This window comes from Chlorocebus sabaeus, chromosome 10, assembly GCF_047675955.1.
Source record: "Chlorocebus sabaeus isolate Y175 chromosome 10, mChlSab1.0.hap1, whole genome shotgun sequence".
Taxonomy (NCBI): Eukaryota; Metazoa; Chordata; class Mammalia; order Primates; family Cercopithecidae; genus Chlorocebus; species Chlorocebus sabaeus.
The window spans coordinates 13457973-13479943 of NC_132913.1; the positions used below are offsets into that span (position 1 = coordinate 13457973).

Sequence of the window (21971 nt, forward strand, 5' to 3'; positions counted from 1 at the left end):
CCCTTGAAAAACGTGGTTTTCAACTATGTAGGTCCACTAATAATGCAAATTTTCTTCCACTCCTACAACAGCAAGACCAACCCCTCCTCCTCCTCCTCCTCCTCAGCCTACTACTCAAAGTGAAGACGGCATGAGTGAAGACATTTATGATGGTCCACTTCCACTTAATGAAGAGTAAATACATTTTCTTTTCCTTAGCTTACATTATTGTAAGAATACAGTATATAATACATATACCATACACAATATGTTGTTAATCAACTGTTTCTTATTGGTAAGGCTTTTGATCAAGAGTAGGCTATTAGTAGTTAAGTTTCAGAGGAGTCAAAAGTTATACATGGATTTTCAACTATGTTGGGGAGTGGTGCCCCTAACTCCTGTTGCTCCAGGGTCAACTGTATTTAGTTTCCTTCATCATTTCTTGGTAACTTCAACCACACATGTTAATTTCATTAGATTAATTCACAGTACCATATTCTAAGACTTACCACAAAGAAAAACAGACTCTTAACCCAGATGATAATTACGTATTTAATACATGTTGCTTTCAACAGCAATTTTTAAGGTAAACACATCATAGATCTGATAACTTATTAAAGATTTTATAGTGCTTACAAAGTTGATTCTAAAAAATATACCTTATTTGTTCTAAATGAATAACATTATCTGGAAGATATAATAATAAATTATAGTAGTATGTTTTCCACCACAATAGTTAAGATTGTGTACACATATTCAATATGAAATCCTCTTAGGATTTTCACACCTTCAGCCTGAAAACATAAAAGCAGATTAAAGTTTGGCATACAAGATCTCAGTCTGATAGCAATTGTTTTAAAACTCAAAATGTAAAAATATCTACTTGACATTCTAGGAAAGCATGGGCACATGCACAGACAAATTCTCTCACTCACTCCAACACACACATGCATGCACACATACACACGCTCCAGAGTACTCAGAAGATCTTGCCCTTGTGGATCAGACAACTGCTATCAATTTCAAAAACTAATGGAAAAAATTTAGCTAAGAATATGTTTAAACCATACTTAAGAGGTGCTGGTTGCCATTAGGATCTTTAACATGCAGAGAATGCCATCTCAAAACATTCTTAAACAGACTTGAACTATTCACTAATGGACACATGAATACATAAGAAATTATGTACCCATCCACTCCCCAGACTGCATATAAGATGAAAAACGAGGCATTCCACTAACAATGAGTCATATGACCGAACCCAGCTAAAGCTACAGTGGTTTGCTTCATAGAACCCAATAGATGACAGAACCCAACAGAATTAGAAACCTCATTTTGATCTGTTTGGAGTTTCCTATATGCTCCATGTGCAAAAGCAATGAGATTCTGTATTGCAGATGACAGCTAATACCACTCTGCACTTTTGTGGCACTGCAAGAGGTCACTGTATTTCCAAAACATGTATTTATTCTAATTAAATCCTCTAGTAGTCCTTACTTTTAATTATATATAGTGTTCCAAATTTAGAACCAAAACAATTTAATGCTGATAACCTCTTTTGCTTAGCATATATACTTCCAGTAAGATCTGTCAAAACAGAAAATTACTCTTTGGGCTATCTCCAGTAATGCAGGTTTGAAACCAGAAGTCCATTCTCACCCTGTATCAAAACATTCCAAACTCTATGAAACAACATTAAATGAGAAACCAACCACAAATTAGGGCACTCATAACTCATACTGCTGTAATTAGAAAAATAAAAAGGCACAACAGTAAGCTAAAGAGAAAATACCAGCTCCCCATATGCTTTTTATTTGTTTGTTTTTGGCTTTCCTCTTATTTTATTTCACTAAGTTCACAAATTGTTCAAAGCATTCTTATACTCTGCATGACAGCAACAATATTTTGGCACATTAACATCGTGAAACAATGTGTGGCATGTTTAAAAAATTAATTTAAAAATTTCATCTATTAATCAACACTTTTTAATGTAGTACATATATATCTTACAGTTATTTAAGTCAAATACGTAAAGGTTTGCAACTGATTTACAGATGAAGCAATCACAGATTGCAGTAATATGTGTGTGTATATGTGTATATTTATCCATATATACACACACGCCAATCAAGGGAAAAACTGCATCCTGGCAATTTTACAGTCTGAAGTTTTATTGGTATATCTACCACTTCACATCCTTTTCATCTTGTTTTTTTGTACAAAAGATATTTTTTGCCTTCTTCATTCCTGATGAGATTTTTCTGCGATAACTTTACATTCATACTGCAAAAATTAAAAGGTTAAAAGGTTAACAGATGAAGATTTCTTTTGAATAACAACTTCCAAATAAACTGAAAAGCTCTAAAAATGAACTCTTTATTACTATGTGCCCATTTATTCCTCAAATAATCTGGGAGTTACATAATTACTATGATTAAATAACAAAAGGGACAGGGAAAAAAATAATTCACCTTCTGGAAGTGAAAAAGCCACAGCCAAAAGCAGAAGAAAGATGAGATTTTTGCATTACGAGCAAATAGTGGCAGTATATGATTTAGAATTTAGATCAATCTTTTAATATGAAAGGAAGCAAAGTAGGTTTCTTTGAGTACTCAATAAGGCAAGTTAGCAAAGAACAGTTCACGAACTTAAGGACTGGGCTGTTGTGGTGAACTCAGATCACTGTATTTTCAAATCATTATATGATATAAAAGAAAAAATCTATTTCATTAACAAAAGCTTCTGGTCAAAACAATATTCTTAAAGTACAGCTATAAAAATGTACACCCACAATTCAAAATAAAGGAAACCAATAGGGTAAGATAATTGGTTGGCTATTTTACCAAAAATACAGCAAAGTAAATCACTCAATTCTCCCAACCTGGCTAAAAAGGTAAAAGTGACAGCATTTACTCATAAAACTGCTGTGGCCTCTGAATGTCACTCCCTAACCCTTGCCATCTATGACTGGAATCATCAACAATGTCCTTTCCCTGCATAATTCAAATGATCAAACGTCTTGATTTGTTAGAGATGGTCCTAATTTATACCTATTGTAGCAACATACTTATTAATAGTGACCTTTTTAACTTTCAAAACTGTCCCTTTTTGATATAGTGGAAACCTGTATATTAGTTTTTTAAAAACCACTAATATCCCCCATATGGTCAATAAATCATATTGCCCTATCCATAACACATTTTGAGCTTTTTTCTCCAGTGGCTTCTCAACTTTTAAAACACCTGTGATTAAATTCTTCCAAATAATTTATTTCAATGGAAGTGCAAAAAATCAATCAAAGAATGTTGTCTTCACAAATTGCTTTCCCTTAAAGGACTACCTTTTAGATAAAACTTGTCATACATCTCATTCAGAAAAGTGATTAATAAGCATCAGCTTACCATTGCCAGTTGTCGACCAATGTTTCCCATTGTTATGCCTCCAGCAAAAAATATACATGGTAACCAAGAACGAACATAGAGGAAATCTGGAGATGTATATCTAGAATAACAGACGTGTCTTTAATATCCACAGAGGAACTGCAATGACACTTAAGATAATTACAATGAAAATAAACTACTCTGTAGATTCAACTGGCTAACCTCATTTCATAATCTCAATTCTGAAAGCAGTTAACATTTATTTATCTAGCAAACATGCACCAAAATTTTAAGGATTAATACTTACTGATAAACACCATTATATACTAGCAATTGAGTGACCAGGGTTGCCAAGAAGGCGATTCCTACTCCAAGGCCAAAACCACTTCTAGATCTATCAAAAGTCCACCACAGTCCAATGGATAGTGCAGCCAGTGTGAGAGACAACTGTATGTTGTTATCAAAATCCACTTTCTGAGATCAGTGTTAAGAAGTCATCTTAAAACTTGTAACCAAATAATATCACCTGTTCATTTTTCTAAATAAGAGATGCATCTGTTGAGAAGGGAATTAATTGCTTCTACTCAAGTACCTCAGTCTCTTAGTACAATGTATGAAGCTAGGTGAGATTAAAACCGTCTCCAGTATTTACCCAATACCAGATACATAAAAGACATTAATCAATAGATCCTACCAACCTGTAACTTCTCCAAAAAATAAAAATAAAAAATAAACAGTCTACATACATTCCCAATTATAGGCCATTATTTAAGAAATGCTTAATATTTGCTAAAAATAACTAGAAGTCTCAGAACACAAGTATCACTAAAAGAACACACTTTTGCAAAAAAGGAAACCAATATTACTTCTCCAGCACGTTTAGAATTACTTGAGAATCATACAGGAACTTGAAAATAGAAGAGTTGACAGCTATTTAACAGGGTACCACATTCTCTCTATGATTTACTGACAGACACATTTTATAATAATGCAGTTCAGAAACAAGAGTACCAAGGACACAGTATCCCTTTCTATTATGTCAACTGTTCTAGTTTTAATTTGTTGAGGATAAAGCCTTGAAGTGAACATTATCTTACAACCTGCCAAGCTATTTTGGTGCCTGAGACTTTCTGGTATAGGACAGTTTGTTCAAATGATATTTTATTTTCATCACCTACTTAAGCATCTATTCACAAAAGTATGGCCCTTTTCTACACCAAAATCTCTGGGTAAAATAAAGCTTTACAGATCCAGTTTTCTCATCTCTTTGCTAGAGGATTACACTAAAGGAATTAATTTCAAGTGTCATTAAAAGGGCATTATCTATGTCCCAAAGGCCACCTCTTGGCTCTACAACCAGCTACTGGGGAAGGCGGGGGAGGTTTTGGAGGAACACATATCACCAAACTGACCACGCTACAAGTACAGAGAAGTCCAAAAAAAAAATGCATACGAAGCCATTTCCCACTACCTTTAACACTCTGTTTTTCACCATTTCCCTACCCCTACCAAGCAACTATCCTAAACACCGAGCTTGCTTATTTCTCAGCATCTCAGGACTATTGTGGGCAACCCCCTCAAGGTCGTTCCTTGTTAAGGCTTGATTTAAAAAGAAACCTACAGTTCATATGGATATGCTTTCTGGAAAAGCTTTTCTTATTCTTTCGCTATCATTATACTTAAAGTTCAAAGAAAAGGTTTAGAGCTCTGATTTCCCTATGAAACACTCATGTAAAGAGTGGAATTTGGTATTAAATGAGTTTCATGTTTGTTAACTAAACTCAATTAAAAGTCACAGCGAAGTAAGGAGGCTTCCACAGTAAACAGATATATCAGTCTTAAAATGGTGCCATATGGGCCAGGCGCGGTGGCTCATGCCTGTAATCCCAGCACTTTGGGAGGCCGAGGCAGGCGGATCACAAGGTCAGGAGATCAAGACCATCCTGCTAACACGGTGAAACCCCGACTCAACTTAAAATACAAAAAAATTCGCCGGGTGTGGTGGCGGGTGCCTGTAGTCCCAGCTACTCGGGAGGCTGCCAGTTACTCGGGAGGATGAGGCAGGAGAATGGCGTGAACCCGGGAGGCAGAGCTTGCAGTGAGTCAAGATTGTGCTACTGCATTCCAGCCTGGGCGACAGAACAAGCCTCCATCTCACAAAATAAAAAAATAGTGCCATATGAGTTTGAAAAGTCTAAGTAACCTAATATTAGAAGTGTATGCTATAAATTCGGTAAACATTTTGGACTTTACTTAAAGGACAACAGGATATCTAAGATTGCTATATTTAAGTATTTCATTGCGAAAGAAAGAGTGAACAATGTAAAGATTTTAAACTTAGTAAGTTTTTAAAATTTCAGAAAGGTTATTTAAATTTCTCTACATAAAAACAAAAATCAAAGTGGAAATGTCTGAGAGAAAAAGATCTAACCCACCAGATAGAGAGGAACTGATACAGTTTTGAGGCTTCTGTGTAGGCAAATGAGATGTTCCTAGACTTGAGTCAGGCTCCCTCGGATCTGTTCTCAGCTCTGCTGCAATGTCGCAGAATAAATGACTTAGTAAATTACCTAACCTCTCTAGCTTCCATTTGTCTTATTATCTTTACAAAAAAAAAATGTGGAACTAGGTGATTCTAAGTTCTCTTCTAGATATAATGGTATATGATCTTATCTTTTTAAGCCCTCCTGACCACTAGATTTTTTGTAAAATCTTAAAATCTCAAAAAGTTCACCAAAATAAACACGTGGAAATGTCCTCAATACAAAAGGAAATTAAAAATAATAAAAGCCACTGAGGGACTTCCAAATTCACAGAACTGCAACAGCCAGCACAACTGTGCAGAGGAAGGCGGATATGTTTTCAGAATCTAGGACCCTTCTCTTTTCCATGTTTTCTGCCCCCAAGCTTATCCACAACACCTCAATACTTTTTATGAAACACACAGGGATCTACTTGACACATGGCCCGCCCTCTCTCTCCAGCTAGCTAACTCTGCCAGCCCTGAGTCCAGTGCAGAGTTGTAAGAGCAAACTTTTGGCAGCCTGGGTCACACTTACTGCTTTTCCAAGTACCCAAGGCTCCTGCCACCTTCACTGTCTAAACCACATCTCCTAGAAAAGACAGGAACAGCATTTCCTAGTTCCCCTTCTACCAAGGAAAGTCAGAGCGAATGAGGAGGAAGTAGAAGAGAGGAAATAAGGAGGATGACAGGAGAAAAACCTTATGAGGGCAAACATGTTTTTCTGGGCACAGAAGGTAGAAAGGGCAAGAGAAATAGGGGCTGCCTGGGACACTGTAAAAACACTCATTAACCACTAAATAAAATGTCTGAATCTTCAAACGATAAAACTTTAAAAATATGTACTGGGAAAGAAATTTATTTTTGACCAAAGTCTAAGTTGGTATTTCTACTTATGCCATTTACATGGTTTGTCAGTATTGATTAAAACCAATGCATCTACCTTTAAAAAAAAAAAAAAAAAAAAAAAAAAGCTTCTTGGCCAGGTGCGGTGCGGTGGCTCATGCCCGTAATCCCAGCACTTTGGGAGGCCGAGGCGGGCGGATCATGAGGTCAGGAGATCAAGACCATCCTGCCTAACATGGTGAAACCCCGTCTCTACTAAAAATACAAAAAATTAGCCGGGCGTGGTGGCTGGCTCCTGTAGTCCCAGCTACTCGGGAGGCTGAGGCCTGAGAATGGCGTGAACCCAGGAGGCGGAGCTTGCAGTGAGCCGAGATCGAGCTACTGCACTCCAGCCTGGGCGACAGAGGGAGACTCCGTCTCAAAAAAAAAAAAAAGAAAAAAGTAAAACAAAAGACAAACAAAATAGCACCTGAAGCTACCACATGTCCTTATTAGCAATTATTAAAGAAAGAAAGAGAGGAAAAAACTCTTCTGAAAATGTACCTGTTCCATTTTTGGATTAACTACACAGAAGTAATTAAGTAACCAAATTTAAGAAAACAGGTAAATATTTTAAATTTGCAAAGTTTCTAAGTGATATTGAAAAATATGAATTGAAATGAAAAGCTATACCCCACTTTATAATTGCACAGTTGCTACACTGATGTTTCAACAATATGGTTCACATTCTTCTTCTGACTAAGTGGGCATATCACAATTTGACAACAGTGAAGTTGTAAGGAGCTGTTTAACCTTTGGTTTGTTGGAAGCTTTGTTATCATGCATTTCATTACAGAGTAAAGGATACAGCGCTGGCATGATTTATACCAACAAAGACTGCTACACACCGCATTACACTGGACCACTCTCTTTTAAATTTATGTGGTTCTCCTAGATGTCTGTCAATGCAGGGGTATAATAACCCAATCACAGCTGCAGGGAAAAAAGAAAAAAAATAAGTTATCTCCAATGTTGTACTGGCAACACTTAAGCTAAAAGAATCACTACAACCACCACAAGCATTTTAAAGATTCTTAAAAAAAAAAAACAAACAAGTTATTTCACATCAATCACTGATATTTTTAACTTACCTTCCAAAAGAAATGAAATGAGGATAACACCAATGAAGAAAGTATTGCAAATGATTACAACAACACCCTAAATTATAATAAACAAAACACTCTTCAAATATATGATTCATAATTTAGCAGACTGGACTAGATGATTCATGCTACTTTTCTGCTACTGATAACTATGAGACCTGAAAAGTATCAAACCAGTTAGCAGTAAAGAAATGTTCTCTCTAAACTCCAAACCATAAAATAGGTATTACATGCCACAAATCTAAAGAGAATCTAGAAGCATAAAAGTATACAACAAGCTCATCATACACACAATGTTCTGATGGTTCTGGCTGGTCTCTTACGTAGATCAGTCTCACCCCTACCAGCTTCCCATCTTAGTCTTCCGCATCTAGCGCCTTTTACTGACACTCCTTTCCACTCTAGCCCTTTAATGAGGCTGTAGGTCATATTGTCAAAGCAGGAAAACTCACAACAGTAATCTACAGGTAGACTCATTCTGCACATAGAAACAATGGAGGAAACAAGGTGTACAGGTATTTAAAATTTTCAGTTAAATTTTAAATGCACTGTTAGAAGAAGAAATCATCTTAGTACTTCCCTTAGTTCTGGAAAGAACACCTTGAATGCTGTGTCATTAATTATATATAACTGTATATAAAATGTCAATGATTGGGTCCCAAAATATTCTCTCCCTTTCTTAAATATTTCTCAAACAAACCTCAACATTTTATTCATTTAGTGGGAAAGAATTTTAAATGCTAAATTAGTTATTAAAAAGAATATTTAATGAAAACATTCCAATCTTCCTAAAAACAGGATGATTATGTTGTGTCATTCTGGCAATAAAGACACTACTGTCACATCAGTTGAAAAGCATGTTTAAAATATCCAGTACCACTCAAGAGGAATCATGAAATTACAATGCCAAAATCTAAGTGCCTGAGGGACAAGAGGCCTTCTCCTTACCCAATATTAGCCAGCTATATCTCACAGGCAATGCATTCACTCTTCGAAGAAAAACAGAAACCAATTAGTATCAAAAAATCACAGGCTAGCAGATCAATGGTGCAGCATTTGAAAAAGGCTGTGTGACCAGCCTTCTATCTCAAGATGAGATGCTGCAATACTGTATGCATTTTCTAGTCCACAATTCTTTTAAGTTAGGCATTTGCTGAGTATAGATGGCTCACAGAACATCAAGAGATTAAGATCTTGGCAATGCAGAGCTCCAATAACTATTTGTAAGTCTAGAAGTTTCACACTATATTCCTATTTAAAAGACTGCTCCAAAATCCCGAGAAGATTTGACTGACAGGATTTTTAAATTTCTATACAAATAAAACGGCAACAAGCATCCCTAACAGTTCAAATGTAACTAAACAAATATCACCTTTTTTTCTCAAGGGTTCATAAAACTAACAGCTCATTTGTCACCCCGGCCCCCCCATGATATATATCCTCCCTTTGCCTGTTGCTGAGTAAAGTCAACTAAGAGCAGACATTCCAAGTCACTTTTCCTGAGCAACTGATGCCATAGGTAAAGAATTATCACATAGAGAATACTGACATGTGTGTGCCAAGATATAAATAAGTAAAATTGACTATATTTTTATGCATGTGATGTCAGACTTGCAAGTGAGAGACAATTGAGGAGAGAAAGCAAAAACACAAAAAGAAATTTAAACTGCCACACTGCCAACCCTGGGATTTGCCAATAAAAATCAAATCCATTGAGTATGCATGGTTCTCAGCTGCTCACTGAGAGGGAGAATTCAAAGAAGCTTGTCACTTCCCATTAAATGTCTTCTTTCTTTCCCTTAAATAAAGGCATGGCAGAGTCTGATAGCAATACATGCAATACTGTGAGGTTCCACTGTTTGAGAGCTCGACAGAATATGTCTGGGCCTCTTTTCCTCTTCCTGTACTTTTTAAAAAAAAAAAAACAACAACAAGAAAGACTGTTAAAATCATGGCTGTGTAAAATCATATGCAAACACAGTCCTGCTTATAAATCAAATGGTTCTCTGATGCAAAAATCACATTACTTGTGATATCTTTAAGTTATTTCCCAGTAACTAGTTACAGTCTACCAAAGCCAAACACTAAAGAAGTTTGTAAAACCTCAGTAGTAAGTCATCACTTTTTTATGGGAGCGTGCTTAATGCAGGGAGGCACTAAAAGGAACATAGTCAAAGCCAGACATTTTGTAAGAAAACAGGAACTGAATAAACGAAAACACTCCAAGAGGTATACTTCGATGGAAAACTAAAAGATAATATTTTCCTTCAACAAATACTTAAGCCCTGACAATATGTCTGGTTCTTGGTATTTGCTGGAGATTTAAAAAGGCAAGGCCAGGTGTGGTGGCTCACACCTGTAATCCCAGCACTTTGGGAGGCCGAGGCAGGTGAATCACAAGGTCAGGAGTTTGAGACCAGCCTGGCCAACATGGTGAAACCCTGTCTCCACTAAAAATACAAAAAAAAAAAAAAAAAAAAAAAATAGCTGGGCGTAGTGGCGGTCACCTGTAATCCCAGCTACTTGGAAGGCTGAGGCAGGAGAATCGCTTGAAGCCAGGAGGTGGAGGTTGCAGTGAGCCAAGATGGTGCCACTGCACTCCAGTCCAGGTGACAGAGTGAGACTCCATCTTTAAAAAAAAAAAAAAAAAAAGGCAAAAGAGTAAGATATGATTCCAGTTGCAAAGTGACCGTAGAAACAAAACAATTAAATACAATCCTGCATTAAGTACAGCTGACAGGACAGAGGGGTCCCAGGCTTCTCTTTGCCTGTGCTGCGGGAAGGCAAGGTGCTGGGCTGTCAGAAAAGCTTCACAGAAAGAGGTGACACTTTAGGCAGGAGCATTCAGCAGTAAATGGCGCAGAAACAGTGCTCTCATTAAAGGGAGGTGACTGAGGACAATCATGGACAACTGGAAACTGCTGGTGTTACAAGGAAGCTGTAAGCTTCAGACACAAAGGAAGCTGCAGAGTCCAGAAAGACTCTGAAGAAGATAAAAGCAGGCAAGGGCCATATTCTAAAGCCTTTACCCTGCAGACAATGGGCAATCAGGAAAACAATGTCATCACTGTTGTACCAGACAGAGGCCATCTTCTTAGTAGTGAGGGTACCACACAAGGGGGCTGAGAAAGGGGTGGGTGCAAAACTAGAGGCAGGAAGAGAAAAGACTAAAGACTCCAAGCACAGCCATTGAGGGATGGATGGACCAAGAAAGAGACAGAGGAAAGATGTAAAACTTGGAAACTGGATGTAGAAAAGGAGACAAAGCAAGAAATCTTACAAGGTTCTACAGGAATGGGGCAATGGACTGTAAAACTAAACAGGAAAGATTTTTCTTTTCTTTTTACATTAGATATTATTTTCGTACGTTTGGACACAACCAGGCTACTTGTGATTTTTGAGGCAACTTCTCTACTTATTTTATCCACATGAGTTGTCTTTTTCTATTTATTCTTTAGAAAGATTTCTTTGTGGCCCTCAATAACGCTGAAATATTTCTAATTCCAATTCTGGTACATGGCATACATAAGGAAGTTAACTTGTAACATCAGCATTATCAAACTAAAAATATGGAATTAAGAAAAAAAGTCATCAAAATTAGTTTACCAAAGTTCTCTATTAGTTGTCCCTCCAGAAACACCACTAGCAAATTTTCCAGGATTGTGCTATAGAGAAAGGTGGCAAATAACCAGGAGTACTTTCTACACACAGAAGATGGTGATTCTGGAGCCCCTCCAAAAGGTAGCTGCTCGATCTCTGAATGTTAGTTGAACAGGAAAATCAAAGGATTATCAGTTTTTCTGACTTAAGATGGTAAGACCCTAGAGAGGTCTTGAAAATCCACACCAACACATACACACAAAAACATGCATATTACATATACACACAAACTCAAACACACTATGTTTCTTAAATCATTTACTTCTTTTCCCATAATACTTTCCCTAAAATAATGATGCAGGGGATAGCAGAGCAGAGGTTTTGCAAGAATCCATTTTCCATCTCTGGTAACTTGCACAAATCTGGTGTCTTTCACTCTCATCTACTAAACACCATGACTTAACTAACAAAATTGGTAGCAGAATTCGCTGGAATCTAGATTTCTTAATGCCTCTCTCTCTTCTGCCCAAGTACCTCATGGTACAAACTGCTTTCAGAAGAGATACTTAAGCAAGAAATGTAAACGCAAATTCCCCAGATGAAAAGGTATGAGGTTAAGTTTGTAAGTGTGACAAACCTAGTGGCTGGAAATAGGAAGGAAAGTAGCGGCTGAACTGTGGTATTAGCATTTGAAATTTTCCTTCCTAAAATGTAAGTTTATGGCAAAAGTGCTGACATTACAGGGCAGAAGGACCAGAAGGACACTATGCAGCCCTGTTACTCGTCATAGTGGAGGTACAATGAAACCTCAGTTAAGTTCTCCTGCCCCAGCCCAAATGCACAACACATGCCAGGGAATTCCATCTAGGTCTGGCACCCAGTCTGGAGGCTTGAAAAGAGGCATCCTGAGTAGGGGAAAGTTTGAGTAGCTTCCTTTTCCCTTCCCTAACATGTGACATGTGGGCCCAGTCACAACACTCACTGGCTCTGGGACCCTGGGCTCACTGGTTTTCTTTCTTCATCTCAGTGAGTGTCCTCATCCCCCTGCAAACAGGCACAAAACCAAACATCTCTCTCCCAAAGTTGCTCTACAGAACCCTGGGATTACAGGATGTACCTAGCACATTAGCAGACATTCACTAAGCAGCAGTTTCCCTTCTCTGACCTTTGTTCTATCCTGAAAATACATGTATGTTCTTCCATGTCCCACAAAGCTTCTACTGGCAGCCAGACTACACCATAGAAGAAAAGAAACAAAGAACTAGAAAAGTTGTTGAGAAAACGTTTTCTCTTCTGAATTTAAATGAAAGAAAAAGGCATGAGGACCAGTACATACAGCAGAGAGTGATACAATTTAATTTGTTTTTTATTTGGACTATTTTGCCTTTTCACTTGGAGAATGACAACCCTGGGGAAATTAAGAATCACTGCCTTCATGACTTCACTTTTAATGTGAACCCTGTAATAGTGAGACATCAGTATATAAACACTAAAGCCTCACTACAACGGTGCCCCTCTAACCGTGCAACCGGATTCTATAATTGTCCAGTAAGTTTCACAAGGCCATTCTAACACTTCTCTAAAGTGCAACCTCACCCTTCAAACTCACCCTTCAACCTCCAGCTTTTGGATGGAAGCCAAGAAGGACACATATTATGTTGCAAGATATTCATTCATATATGTTAAGTATGAGACATTAAATGGGTATTTAAAAAAGCAATTTTCTCCTTCAATCAGAATCATCTTCTACCACACGATTATGGTTTCCTTCTATTACTTTATTATTAAAAACAGTATTAATCTATTGGTCTTGGTCATTAGAAAACACCAAAGAGCTATCCACTGTGGATGTATGGCTTCAATAAAGTATTGTGAAATGCTCTACTCTATGCATTACACATTGCCCACTACCAAAAAAAAAAAAAAATCTAAAGTAACTAATAGGATAATAATTTTATGCAAAGAGTCTACCTTATAGATCTCTTTAAATATTTCTTATTCTTAAGGTACTTAAAGATAAGATACCAAGGAAAAAGGCATTTACAAAAATCTAAAACAATACAACATGAAGCTTTAAACTTGAATTATTCAAGTTTTCAAGTTTTTATTACTTCAAAAACAAGATCACAACACACGCATCAAACCCTTAAAACCAGATGGTGGTGCTCGTCCTCAAAATAACTTCAAATAACACTTAGGTGAACTGGGTTGAAGAAAGAACAAAATTAAAGGGTTAAATGCTTCATCCCTAAGGGAAACAGGATAGTTTTTTAGAAGTAAATGTTAAAAGTTTACAGGACAGATAGAAATGAGACAGAAAGGAGTACATACTTCATGCGTTCATTCATAGTGCGTTCTAGAACCCAGAGAAATAATTTATGGCAACAAAAAGCAGGTCAGTGGTAGCCTGAGGCTGGGTTGGGGAATGGACTGCAAGAGGACACGAGAGAGTCTGCAGGGTGATGGAAATGTTCCACAGCTGGATTGGCAGTGGCCACGTGACTGTACGCATTTACCTAAACACATCAAGTTGTTCAATTCAAACAGGTCCAGTGTATTATATCTACATTACATCTCAATAAATATATTTTCTTTTTAAAAAAGGTTTATTGCTCAGACAACATCCATACTCATTTACCCTATTTCCTTTCTAAGCATTACAGAAACATCCTACACATACCTGAAGCCGTGCCACAGCATGGGGGTACCCACCATGCAGAAGAAAAGATGCTTGCAATCACATCAGGTGGAAAGAGCGTCACATTTCTCTGAATCTGAAGTAAGTTTAACACTAATGCAAGAAATACTCCAATAAAAAATAGCACTACTCCTCGAATCATCAAGTTCACACTCTGGCTAGTGACAGATGAGATATATGGGCCACATTTTTTGGGCCCAGGTGACTCTGTCTCTCCTTCCGCCATGGTTTCATAGGTTCAGTAAGCCGTTAAAAAAAAAAAAAAAAAATGGAAAGGCTTCCCAGCTGAAAAGCTCAAGTGTCTGTGAATCAAAGACTGACGCTTCAACAGTACCACCACATCTTGTCCTAAAGTAGGACCTACCAGAAATCCTGAAAGAGATAAGAAAAAAGAAATTAATGTGCATCTAATACATGATTATTGTAATTTTACTGATTTCAATACTAGTTCATTTAAATGGACAAATGAGAAAATGACAAGCTTGTATACTAATTTATTCAAATCATTAACAGTTATTCATTGAATAAGAAAAAGTTTTAAAAGTATTTTTATATGCAAGATGTAATAAAAAATAAAGTACTGCCGTTACATTTACTAGGACAGAAAAAGTGACCTAAGAGAACTAAAGGTTAGAATCATAGTAGAAACAGCTTGCTCTATCTCTGAGAAAAGCAGAACAGGTAATCTGACACTTCCACTAGAATCTGGAGGGTAAAACCCTGCTCTCTGTTTTCTTCTCCCTAAATCTCTAAGCCTATCAGTACAATAGTGTATTTTATATTTTACAAGTAAGCATATTCTGACTGAAGACGCTGTATTTTTTGCAATAAAATAAGTCACGAGGACAACCTCCACAGAAGAACAAAATAACCTGTTTTAATGTTTATTGCTTACATATTTGGTTATCCGCACAAAAACATTCTACAAAACCAGACCACCATGCACACACCTACATATACACCAACCACAGAAACCAGACCTGATTCACTCTCCCCAGGGGCACAACGGTATCCCACCCCTGCCTCAACAGTCTGCCCTTGTTGCAATCACAGAAGGGACTGTAAGAAAGCTGGAGGACAAACAAAAGAAAGGAAGTGAAGAAAATGAAGAACAATCTAATGGCTAGATTCTAATGTTTTATCCACTTGGTTCCTGACTTCTAAAACCTAAAACTTTGCTACTACAATCAGTCTAGGTATTTGTTCATTCCTCTGACCAAAGTGATCTTTCCTTTTGGGGCATTCTATGTGCTGTTTTAAGCACCTGACATGTGGTAATTCATTTAATCCTCACAATAACCTTCAGAGGTTAAGTGCAATTATTATGTACATTTTATAGGTGATGCAAAAAAGCAAAGAAAGGTTAAGTCACTTGACCTAGTGCACACCTCCAGTAAGAGACCAAGCTGGGATTCAAAAGTATGCAGTCTGACTTGAAAGCCTTCATTCTTACCATAATGCTCAGTCTCCCAAACTGTCACATATTCTATGTGTTTTCTATGAATACTAACAGTTTTTAAATGGGAAAAAATACTACACAGGTAATTTACTTTTATTCCATCCAACAATATATCTTCGGCACTTTCATAAGTCGGTACAGAAATAATATTTCCTTTAATCCAAAAGCAGTTTATTTTAAAAAGTGTAGCACTTAGAATGACTACTTTGTAATTATAGGTATAGTTGCTTTATGGATTGTAAATGTTTCATGAAGGTCTTATTTATGATTATATTAATATCACCGTGCCTATGCACCCAGAAAAGTTCCTGCTTAGCCCACAGTGGGAGCTCCACATAATCATATTTGCTTAAACTGGGTTAACTCTTTCTGAATCAAACCATATAGGGTAAAGTAGGCCTTTATGAGAGCAAACCTAGCTCCTAATCATCACTTAAAATATATACATTTCCTCTGAGTTTTCCAGTCTCAAACAACCTTTGAAAGAATTTTGGAACAAAGCCCTCATGTAAACTGCAGAGAATGGGGCTGAATTACAAAAAAAAAACTAGTATGAAAATAAGAATATCTGTAAGTATTAGTAACCTCCACAGCCTATCAGTTCCATGTGATAAACACTTAGACAACAGGCCTGGGGCTGTGCCACATCAAAGCTGTGTGTTCAACATTCAAGAGGAAATTCTGTTCCCAGGCTAGTCCTTACTGACCTACTTAGTCTATAAAGTAATTGAACTCTATGGCTTAAGGGACTGAAAAAACTAACCCACAGTATAGCTAATTCATGGGAAAACATACTCTAAATACCAACTGAAAATGCCCAGAAACATCTCCTGACCTGGTCCTGCAGACCATTCCTTGCTGTGGAATCCAGGCATATGAGCATGCCATGCATGCTGGTTGCTTTTAGCAAGGTTCAGTAGCTGCAGAACTGTCCTTTATCATCATCATCATCATCATCATCATCTGGTTGCTTTTGGCAAGGTTCAGTAGCTACAGAACTCTCCATCATCATCATCATCATCATCATCATCATCATCATCATCATCATCTGGTTGCTCTTGGCAAGGTTCAGTAGCTACAGAACTCTCCATCATCATCATCACCTGGTTGCTTTTGGCAAGGTTCAGTAGCTACAGAACTCTCCTTCATCATCATCATCATCACCTGGTTGCTTTTGGCAAGGTTCAGTAGCTACAGAACTCTCCTTCATCATCATCATCATCATCTGGTTGCTCTTGGCAAGGTTCAGTAGCTACAGAACTCTCCATCATCATCATCACCTGGTTGCTTTTGGCAAGGTTCAGTAGCTACAGAACTCCTTCATCATCATCATCATCATCATCATCATCATCATCATCATCTGGTTGCTTCTGGCAAGGTTCAGTAGCTACAGAACTCTCCATCTTCTTCATCATCATCATCATCATCATCATTCTTTATAGGGCACCTATTTATGGAGGGCCTAGTCCATGCCAGACATATAGTAACTCTACTCTTCAAAACAATCACAAAAGTAGGAATTATCATCCTCATTTTACAGATGAGGCTACCAAGTCAAAGAGATTCAGCAATTTGCTTATGGTCATGTGACATGCAGTACCAAAACTGAAATTTCACTTCAGGTCTAATTGACTCCGAAGCTCATCCTCTTGCCTCTATACCTTGAATTCCATTCCATCTCAACTGCTCAGACTTCTTTTTCGGCACATGGTTCTATATAAAGGTGTTTGGTTACTGAAAAGATGGTTAGATGTTGAAATACCATCTCAACTACAATACACTCTAAGGTAGTAAGCCAAAATAAGTAAGTGACTATACAATTGCACGAAGACGATGAGAATAAATGCACAATCGCCTTGAGATTTTCTTTAAAAGTACTAGATCAAGGTGTAAAAATATGTTTTAAAGTAAAAAGAAAAAATAGCAAACTAACACTCTGTATGAGAACAACAGTTGACTCTTTACTTCCTCAAATCCCAGTAGACACAGTACACTGCCCTCATGTGCTGCTAACAGTAGCTAGAAGATGGGCATACTTTCTGAGTAACCCACATTGAGATAGTATATCATTTACTTCTGTTTGTGATTTTTCCAAAAGGGAATTAATGGAAAGGGGTATTTTATGTGTAACAGTATTTTTAAAAAGGAAAACAACTTCAGTTTAAAAAAGCTATTTCAGTCATGCTAGCCCCCATCTCACACTCAACAGCATTTGTCAAAGGGCACTGGCATTTTAGGCAGGACAATTCTTTGCTGTGTGAGACTGTTCTAAGCATTGTAAAACATTTAGCATCCCTGGCTCCCACCCACTAAATGCCCCCTCCCCTATTTGTGATAACCAAAATTGTCACCGCAATGAGAGCCACTGATTGCTAGATACTTCATTCTATTTCAAGACAGCTGGAGACTTTGTTTATTTACATTTTCTACCACAGCTGTTTATTTAACCTTTCCTGGCAGTGCTTGTTCAGTTTCCCACTTTGCCCCAAAAGTTCTCCTTAAAAATAACACATTTGTTTGATGTTTATTTGAATGAGATTCAAAAAGCTAATTTCGTAACTACATCATAATACAATAGTATATAATTACTGGTGAGAAAAAGTAAAAGCTTTAAGAAATAGCAGGGAACTGGGAGATCATCTATTCCAATGGGTATGAGACCCCCATGCAAAACAAAGCAAAAAAGTTGTGTATATATGCATTTTTTTTCTGGGACGAAAGTTCCATAATTTATATCAAGTACTCAAAAAAGTCCATGATCCAAACAAAGTAAAGAATCAGTAATCTAACAGTTCTCTCACTCTACTAGCAAGGCCAATGACATGCAAAGTGGTCAACTGGAGTAACAAGATTAAGACAATACCATCAGTTCTTATTACTACAAACATGCATAGTGAATGCCCGAAAATGACCAGACTCATCAACGGGATAGAGGCTTCCACAAAACCATTTCACCCTCTACCATGCAACAATGAAATTCCTTTAAAAGGATGTTTATGATACCAGTTGCACACTAGAGGAGTGGGTTATTTTCAAGGGAAAGTAAACTCCCTTCATTTATTTTGAAGTTTGTTTTTCTGATTACGTACTGATACCATTTTCTTAAAACAAAGTGGTTCTATATCTTTAAATATTAGTCTTACATTAATGATAAACTTCAGGTTCCAAAATTTTTTTTAAAATCTATATTTGAAAAATTTAGATTACTTGACAAATAATTTGCTGACCAGGGAAGAAGTCTCTGGTATAAAGATACTGTTTAAAGGACAATATCTCCATAGATTCTCGAAAACAATCCTGGTAAATGGGCAGGTGCTGTTAGTTCCCATATTACGAAATAAAATAGGTTAAGTAACTTTCTAAGATCACAGAACTGTTACCAGGTAGCACCAGGACTAGGCCCACCCACTCTGACCCCAGGTCTAGAGTTCTTTCTGCTTCACCACATTGCTTCCATTCACAAACATGGTACAAAACTATATAAGTGCCACACAAGGAAACCGTTTTTAAAATCATGTTGGTAAACTAGCAAATACCAAAATAATGTTTTCAACAATTCACAAAGAAAAACTTTCCACTAAACTTGAAAAATTCTACTTTGAGCCCTGGCTAAAATTTCTGGAAAGTACAATACTAAACAGAAAGAAAAACAGTTCAAATAATTTGCATAGATCAATGATGAATCATCAATACTGGAAAAACATTAATCCAGGTGTATGGCTGCCTACTAATGGATTGATATTATTACTTTTAGGTTAAAAAAAGAGTTATAAGTGATTATGAGCTTTGTGAATAAAAATCAAAGTTCATGTTGGCCACTGAAACAACTTAGAGGCAACAAGCATTTGAAAACAAACACACATACAAAATATTCCAGTAACCTTAAGAACCTGTTGCATTGCAACAACTGCAACACCCCCTAAAACCAAACGACAAGACCATTCTTCTTCCAATGATTAGCAGTAAAAGAAATATTTTTACTCCCTCAAATAACCCTGTCTCTTCGGGTGCTTAGGTCACATAAGCTACTAAACAATAAAGTTGAATTACTACCTCACATATTTTTCATCATATGCTCTCTTAATTAGAATAGCATTCTTGAAATAGGATAAGCACTAACATTAGAAAAAAACATACTTAAATCAATGAAACAGTTTAATTCTCCCTAAATAAAAACATATCTACATGTATCATGGGCTAGAGATGTTAAAAATTTCTAGGAAGAAAAGAAATATTTGCCTTAGAAACACTGCAACTCTCCTCTCAACATTAAAACCCAAACACAGAAACCAGTAAGCTAACTGCATTCACATTCCCTTGCAGCTTTTAAATGTCATATCTCAGTGCCTAAAAAAGTTACTCTATCGTTTTAAGTTTCTGAACTAAGAAAACTGTCTTTAAACTACTGAACTGCATTTTATCCTTTCCTTTCCCTGTGACCATCTGCAAAAGCAACAGTTGTCAGTTAAACAGAATCAACCTCTTTCCCAAAGGTACATGATTCACAGCCTGGTCACTGGATAGCAGACATGAACCGATAACTGTGACATAACACAATGACAAAACACAGTACTGAGTAAGAGAAAACAGGAAGGGTACACGTCTAATTTCCGTTTTCTTTGGGGCCCCCATTAGTAGCATTCCCTTCATCCATCTTCATTCAGTGGTTCACTATCAGGGCCAAACCCAAAAGTTACAAAACACCATCTAGCTACTGTTTGGCTGCTTTTATTTTTTCTGCACCAGGACTGGAGCACGCATTCCCCTGCAGTCAGCTTCACCGCAATACTGATACCAAACAGTTTCAGCGGCCCAGCTGCCAAGCCTAACCATTCGTTTTTAAAGCAGTTCTTCATCAATCCTACAAAACAGCAAGTTCTTCATGGTATATTTTCCTAGAGTATCTAGCTAATATCATACTTTTAACAACTTTTTCCAACGTTAACTGGACACGGTGTTAGCACCATTGCTCGCGCCCACTCCCATAATCCACACTGCTTTCCTTCTCCATATTGCCAATCCCCACTAAACAACCTTAAAATCCAGTAACTATCATCAAATCCACTTCCAGGCCCTGGCAAGTTTTCTTTGGCTTTACCGAAACACCTATTCCATAGGTAACCAATTCCAGTCCAAAATGCCAGAGTCCTACTCCTCAACCCAATGCCCTATCTTTTGAGTGGATTATAAACTTACTACGATAACCTGTCTTCTTTGGATCCAACCCCGGCCCAAACCTGAGTCTTCTCTCCCAGGTTACAAGCCCCCAAGTCCTGGCAGCTCTACGCTTGACAGCTCGCTGACCTCCACCTCATCAGACCTCTGGCTCGCCCTTCCCGCCGTCCTCCAGACTTCTTCCCGCTCAGACACTCATCCACTGTCCGAGGAGCCTGGACGCCTCCTATGACCCCTCCCCGATCCCGCAGTCCCCTTCTGGACCTCGCGGACCCCTCTCAGGTAAGCGGAGCCTCTTGCCCTGCAGGCCCATCAGTGGTCCTGGCTCCCCGCACCTGCCACCAGGGTTCCCAGGCTGCAACAACACAAGTAGTTCTTCTTCCCGAGGGCCACCCTCCTCCTCAGGCTGCTCTCCTCAGCACCACGTCACCCGCGCTTCGCCGGGAGACCCCCTACTTACCCCCGCCTCCGCCATCTTCTGGGACCAGCCCCCGTACCCCCCACCGCCTCTTCCTCCTCCACTCCCACAACTCCGCCCGAGCTCCACTGCGCCTGTGCGGCCAAGGAGGCCGCGCGCAGGCGATCGGGGCAAAAGAGCTTCCGGTTCCTGCTGTCAATAAAGGGTGGACCTGCGAGCCGGGGCAAAAGGGCTTCCGGTCTGCGGGAGACTGGTGGCTAGCGGTGGGCGTGGACCGTCGAGGTGACTGGCGGCTGTCGGATCAGCTGTTGTTTGCTGACCAGGCAGCCGTGGGTAATGACGGATGCCCAGACTCTGTGGGCGGAGTAAAGGAATCATGCACTGATACACGCACACTCACCGAGAGGCGCGGCCGTCTGCGTGCCCCTCATCTCGTAGCCGAGAGGAGCGCGCTCCGGGGCAGGCCTCCGAGTACTTCCCGCAGAGGACCGGGCTTTATACTGCTCCTTTTCCTCCCCTAGTAAGTCATAACTTAATTTGGGAGAAGAGCATAGTTATTTGTCTTTCGTCTCCATGCTACAGCACTTTATGTGCTTTTCATTCAAAATCGTTCCTCGAGGACGACCAAGTAACGTGATTTGGGGGACAGTTTTCATAGGGAGGACTTTACAAGTTTACACCAACATAGAGAAAATTTAAAAACCTTATAATTATGTGTAAGAAGTATTATTTTTCATTTAATCTAAAACCTTA

The 21971-nt window shown here is 38.2% G+C and overlaps 1 protein-coding gene across 2 annotated transcripts; it reads right to left on the minus strand.

The window, feature by feature from the left end:
• Positions 1-513: 513 nt before the first annotated feature.
• On the minus strand, positions 514-21331 carry INSIG2 (insulin induced gene 2). 2 transcript variants are annotated; one of them, XM_007964740.3, is made up of 6 exons: positions 21261-21331; positions 14149-14538; positions 7574-7698; positions 3667-3833; positions 3381-3480; positions 514-2262 (listed from the first exon to the last, which is right to left on the minus strand). In XM_007964740.3, the coding sequence occupies exons 2-6, from the start codon at positions 14390-14392 to the stop codon at positions 2221-2223; spliced, it is 678 nt and encodes a 225-aa protein (XP_007962931.1). In that variant the 5' UTR covers positions 14393-14538; positions 21261-21331; the 3' UTR covers positions 514-2220. The 2 variants fall into 2 exon arrangements, with proteins under 2 accessions (XP_007962931.1, XP_037844009.1); XM_037988081.2 differs by lacking the exon at positions 514-2262 and having other exon boundaries at positions 3420-3529; positions 21261-21316.
• Positions 21332-21971: the final 640 nt, after the last annotated feature.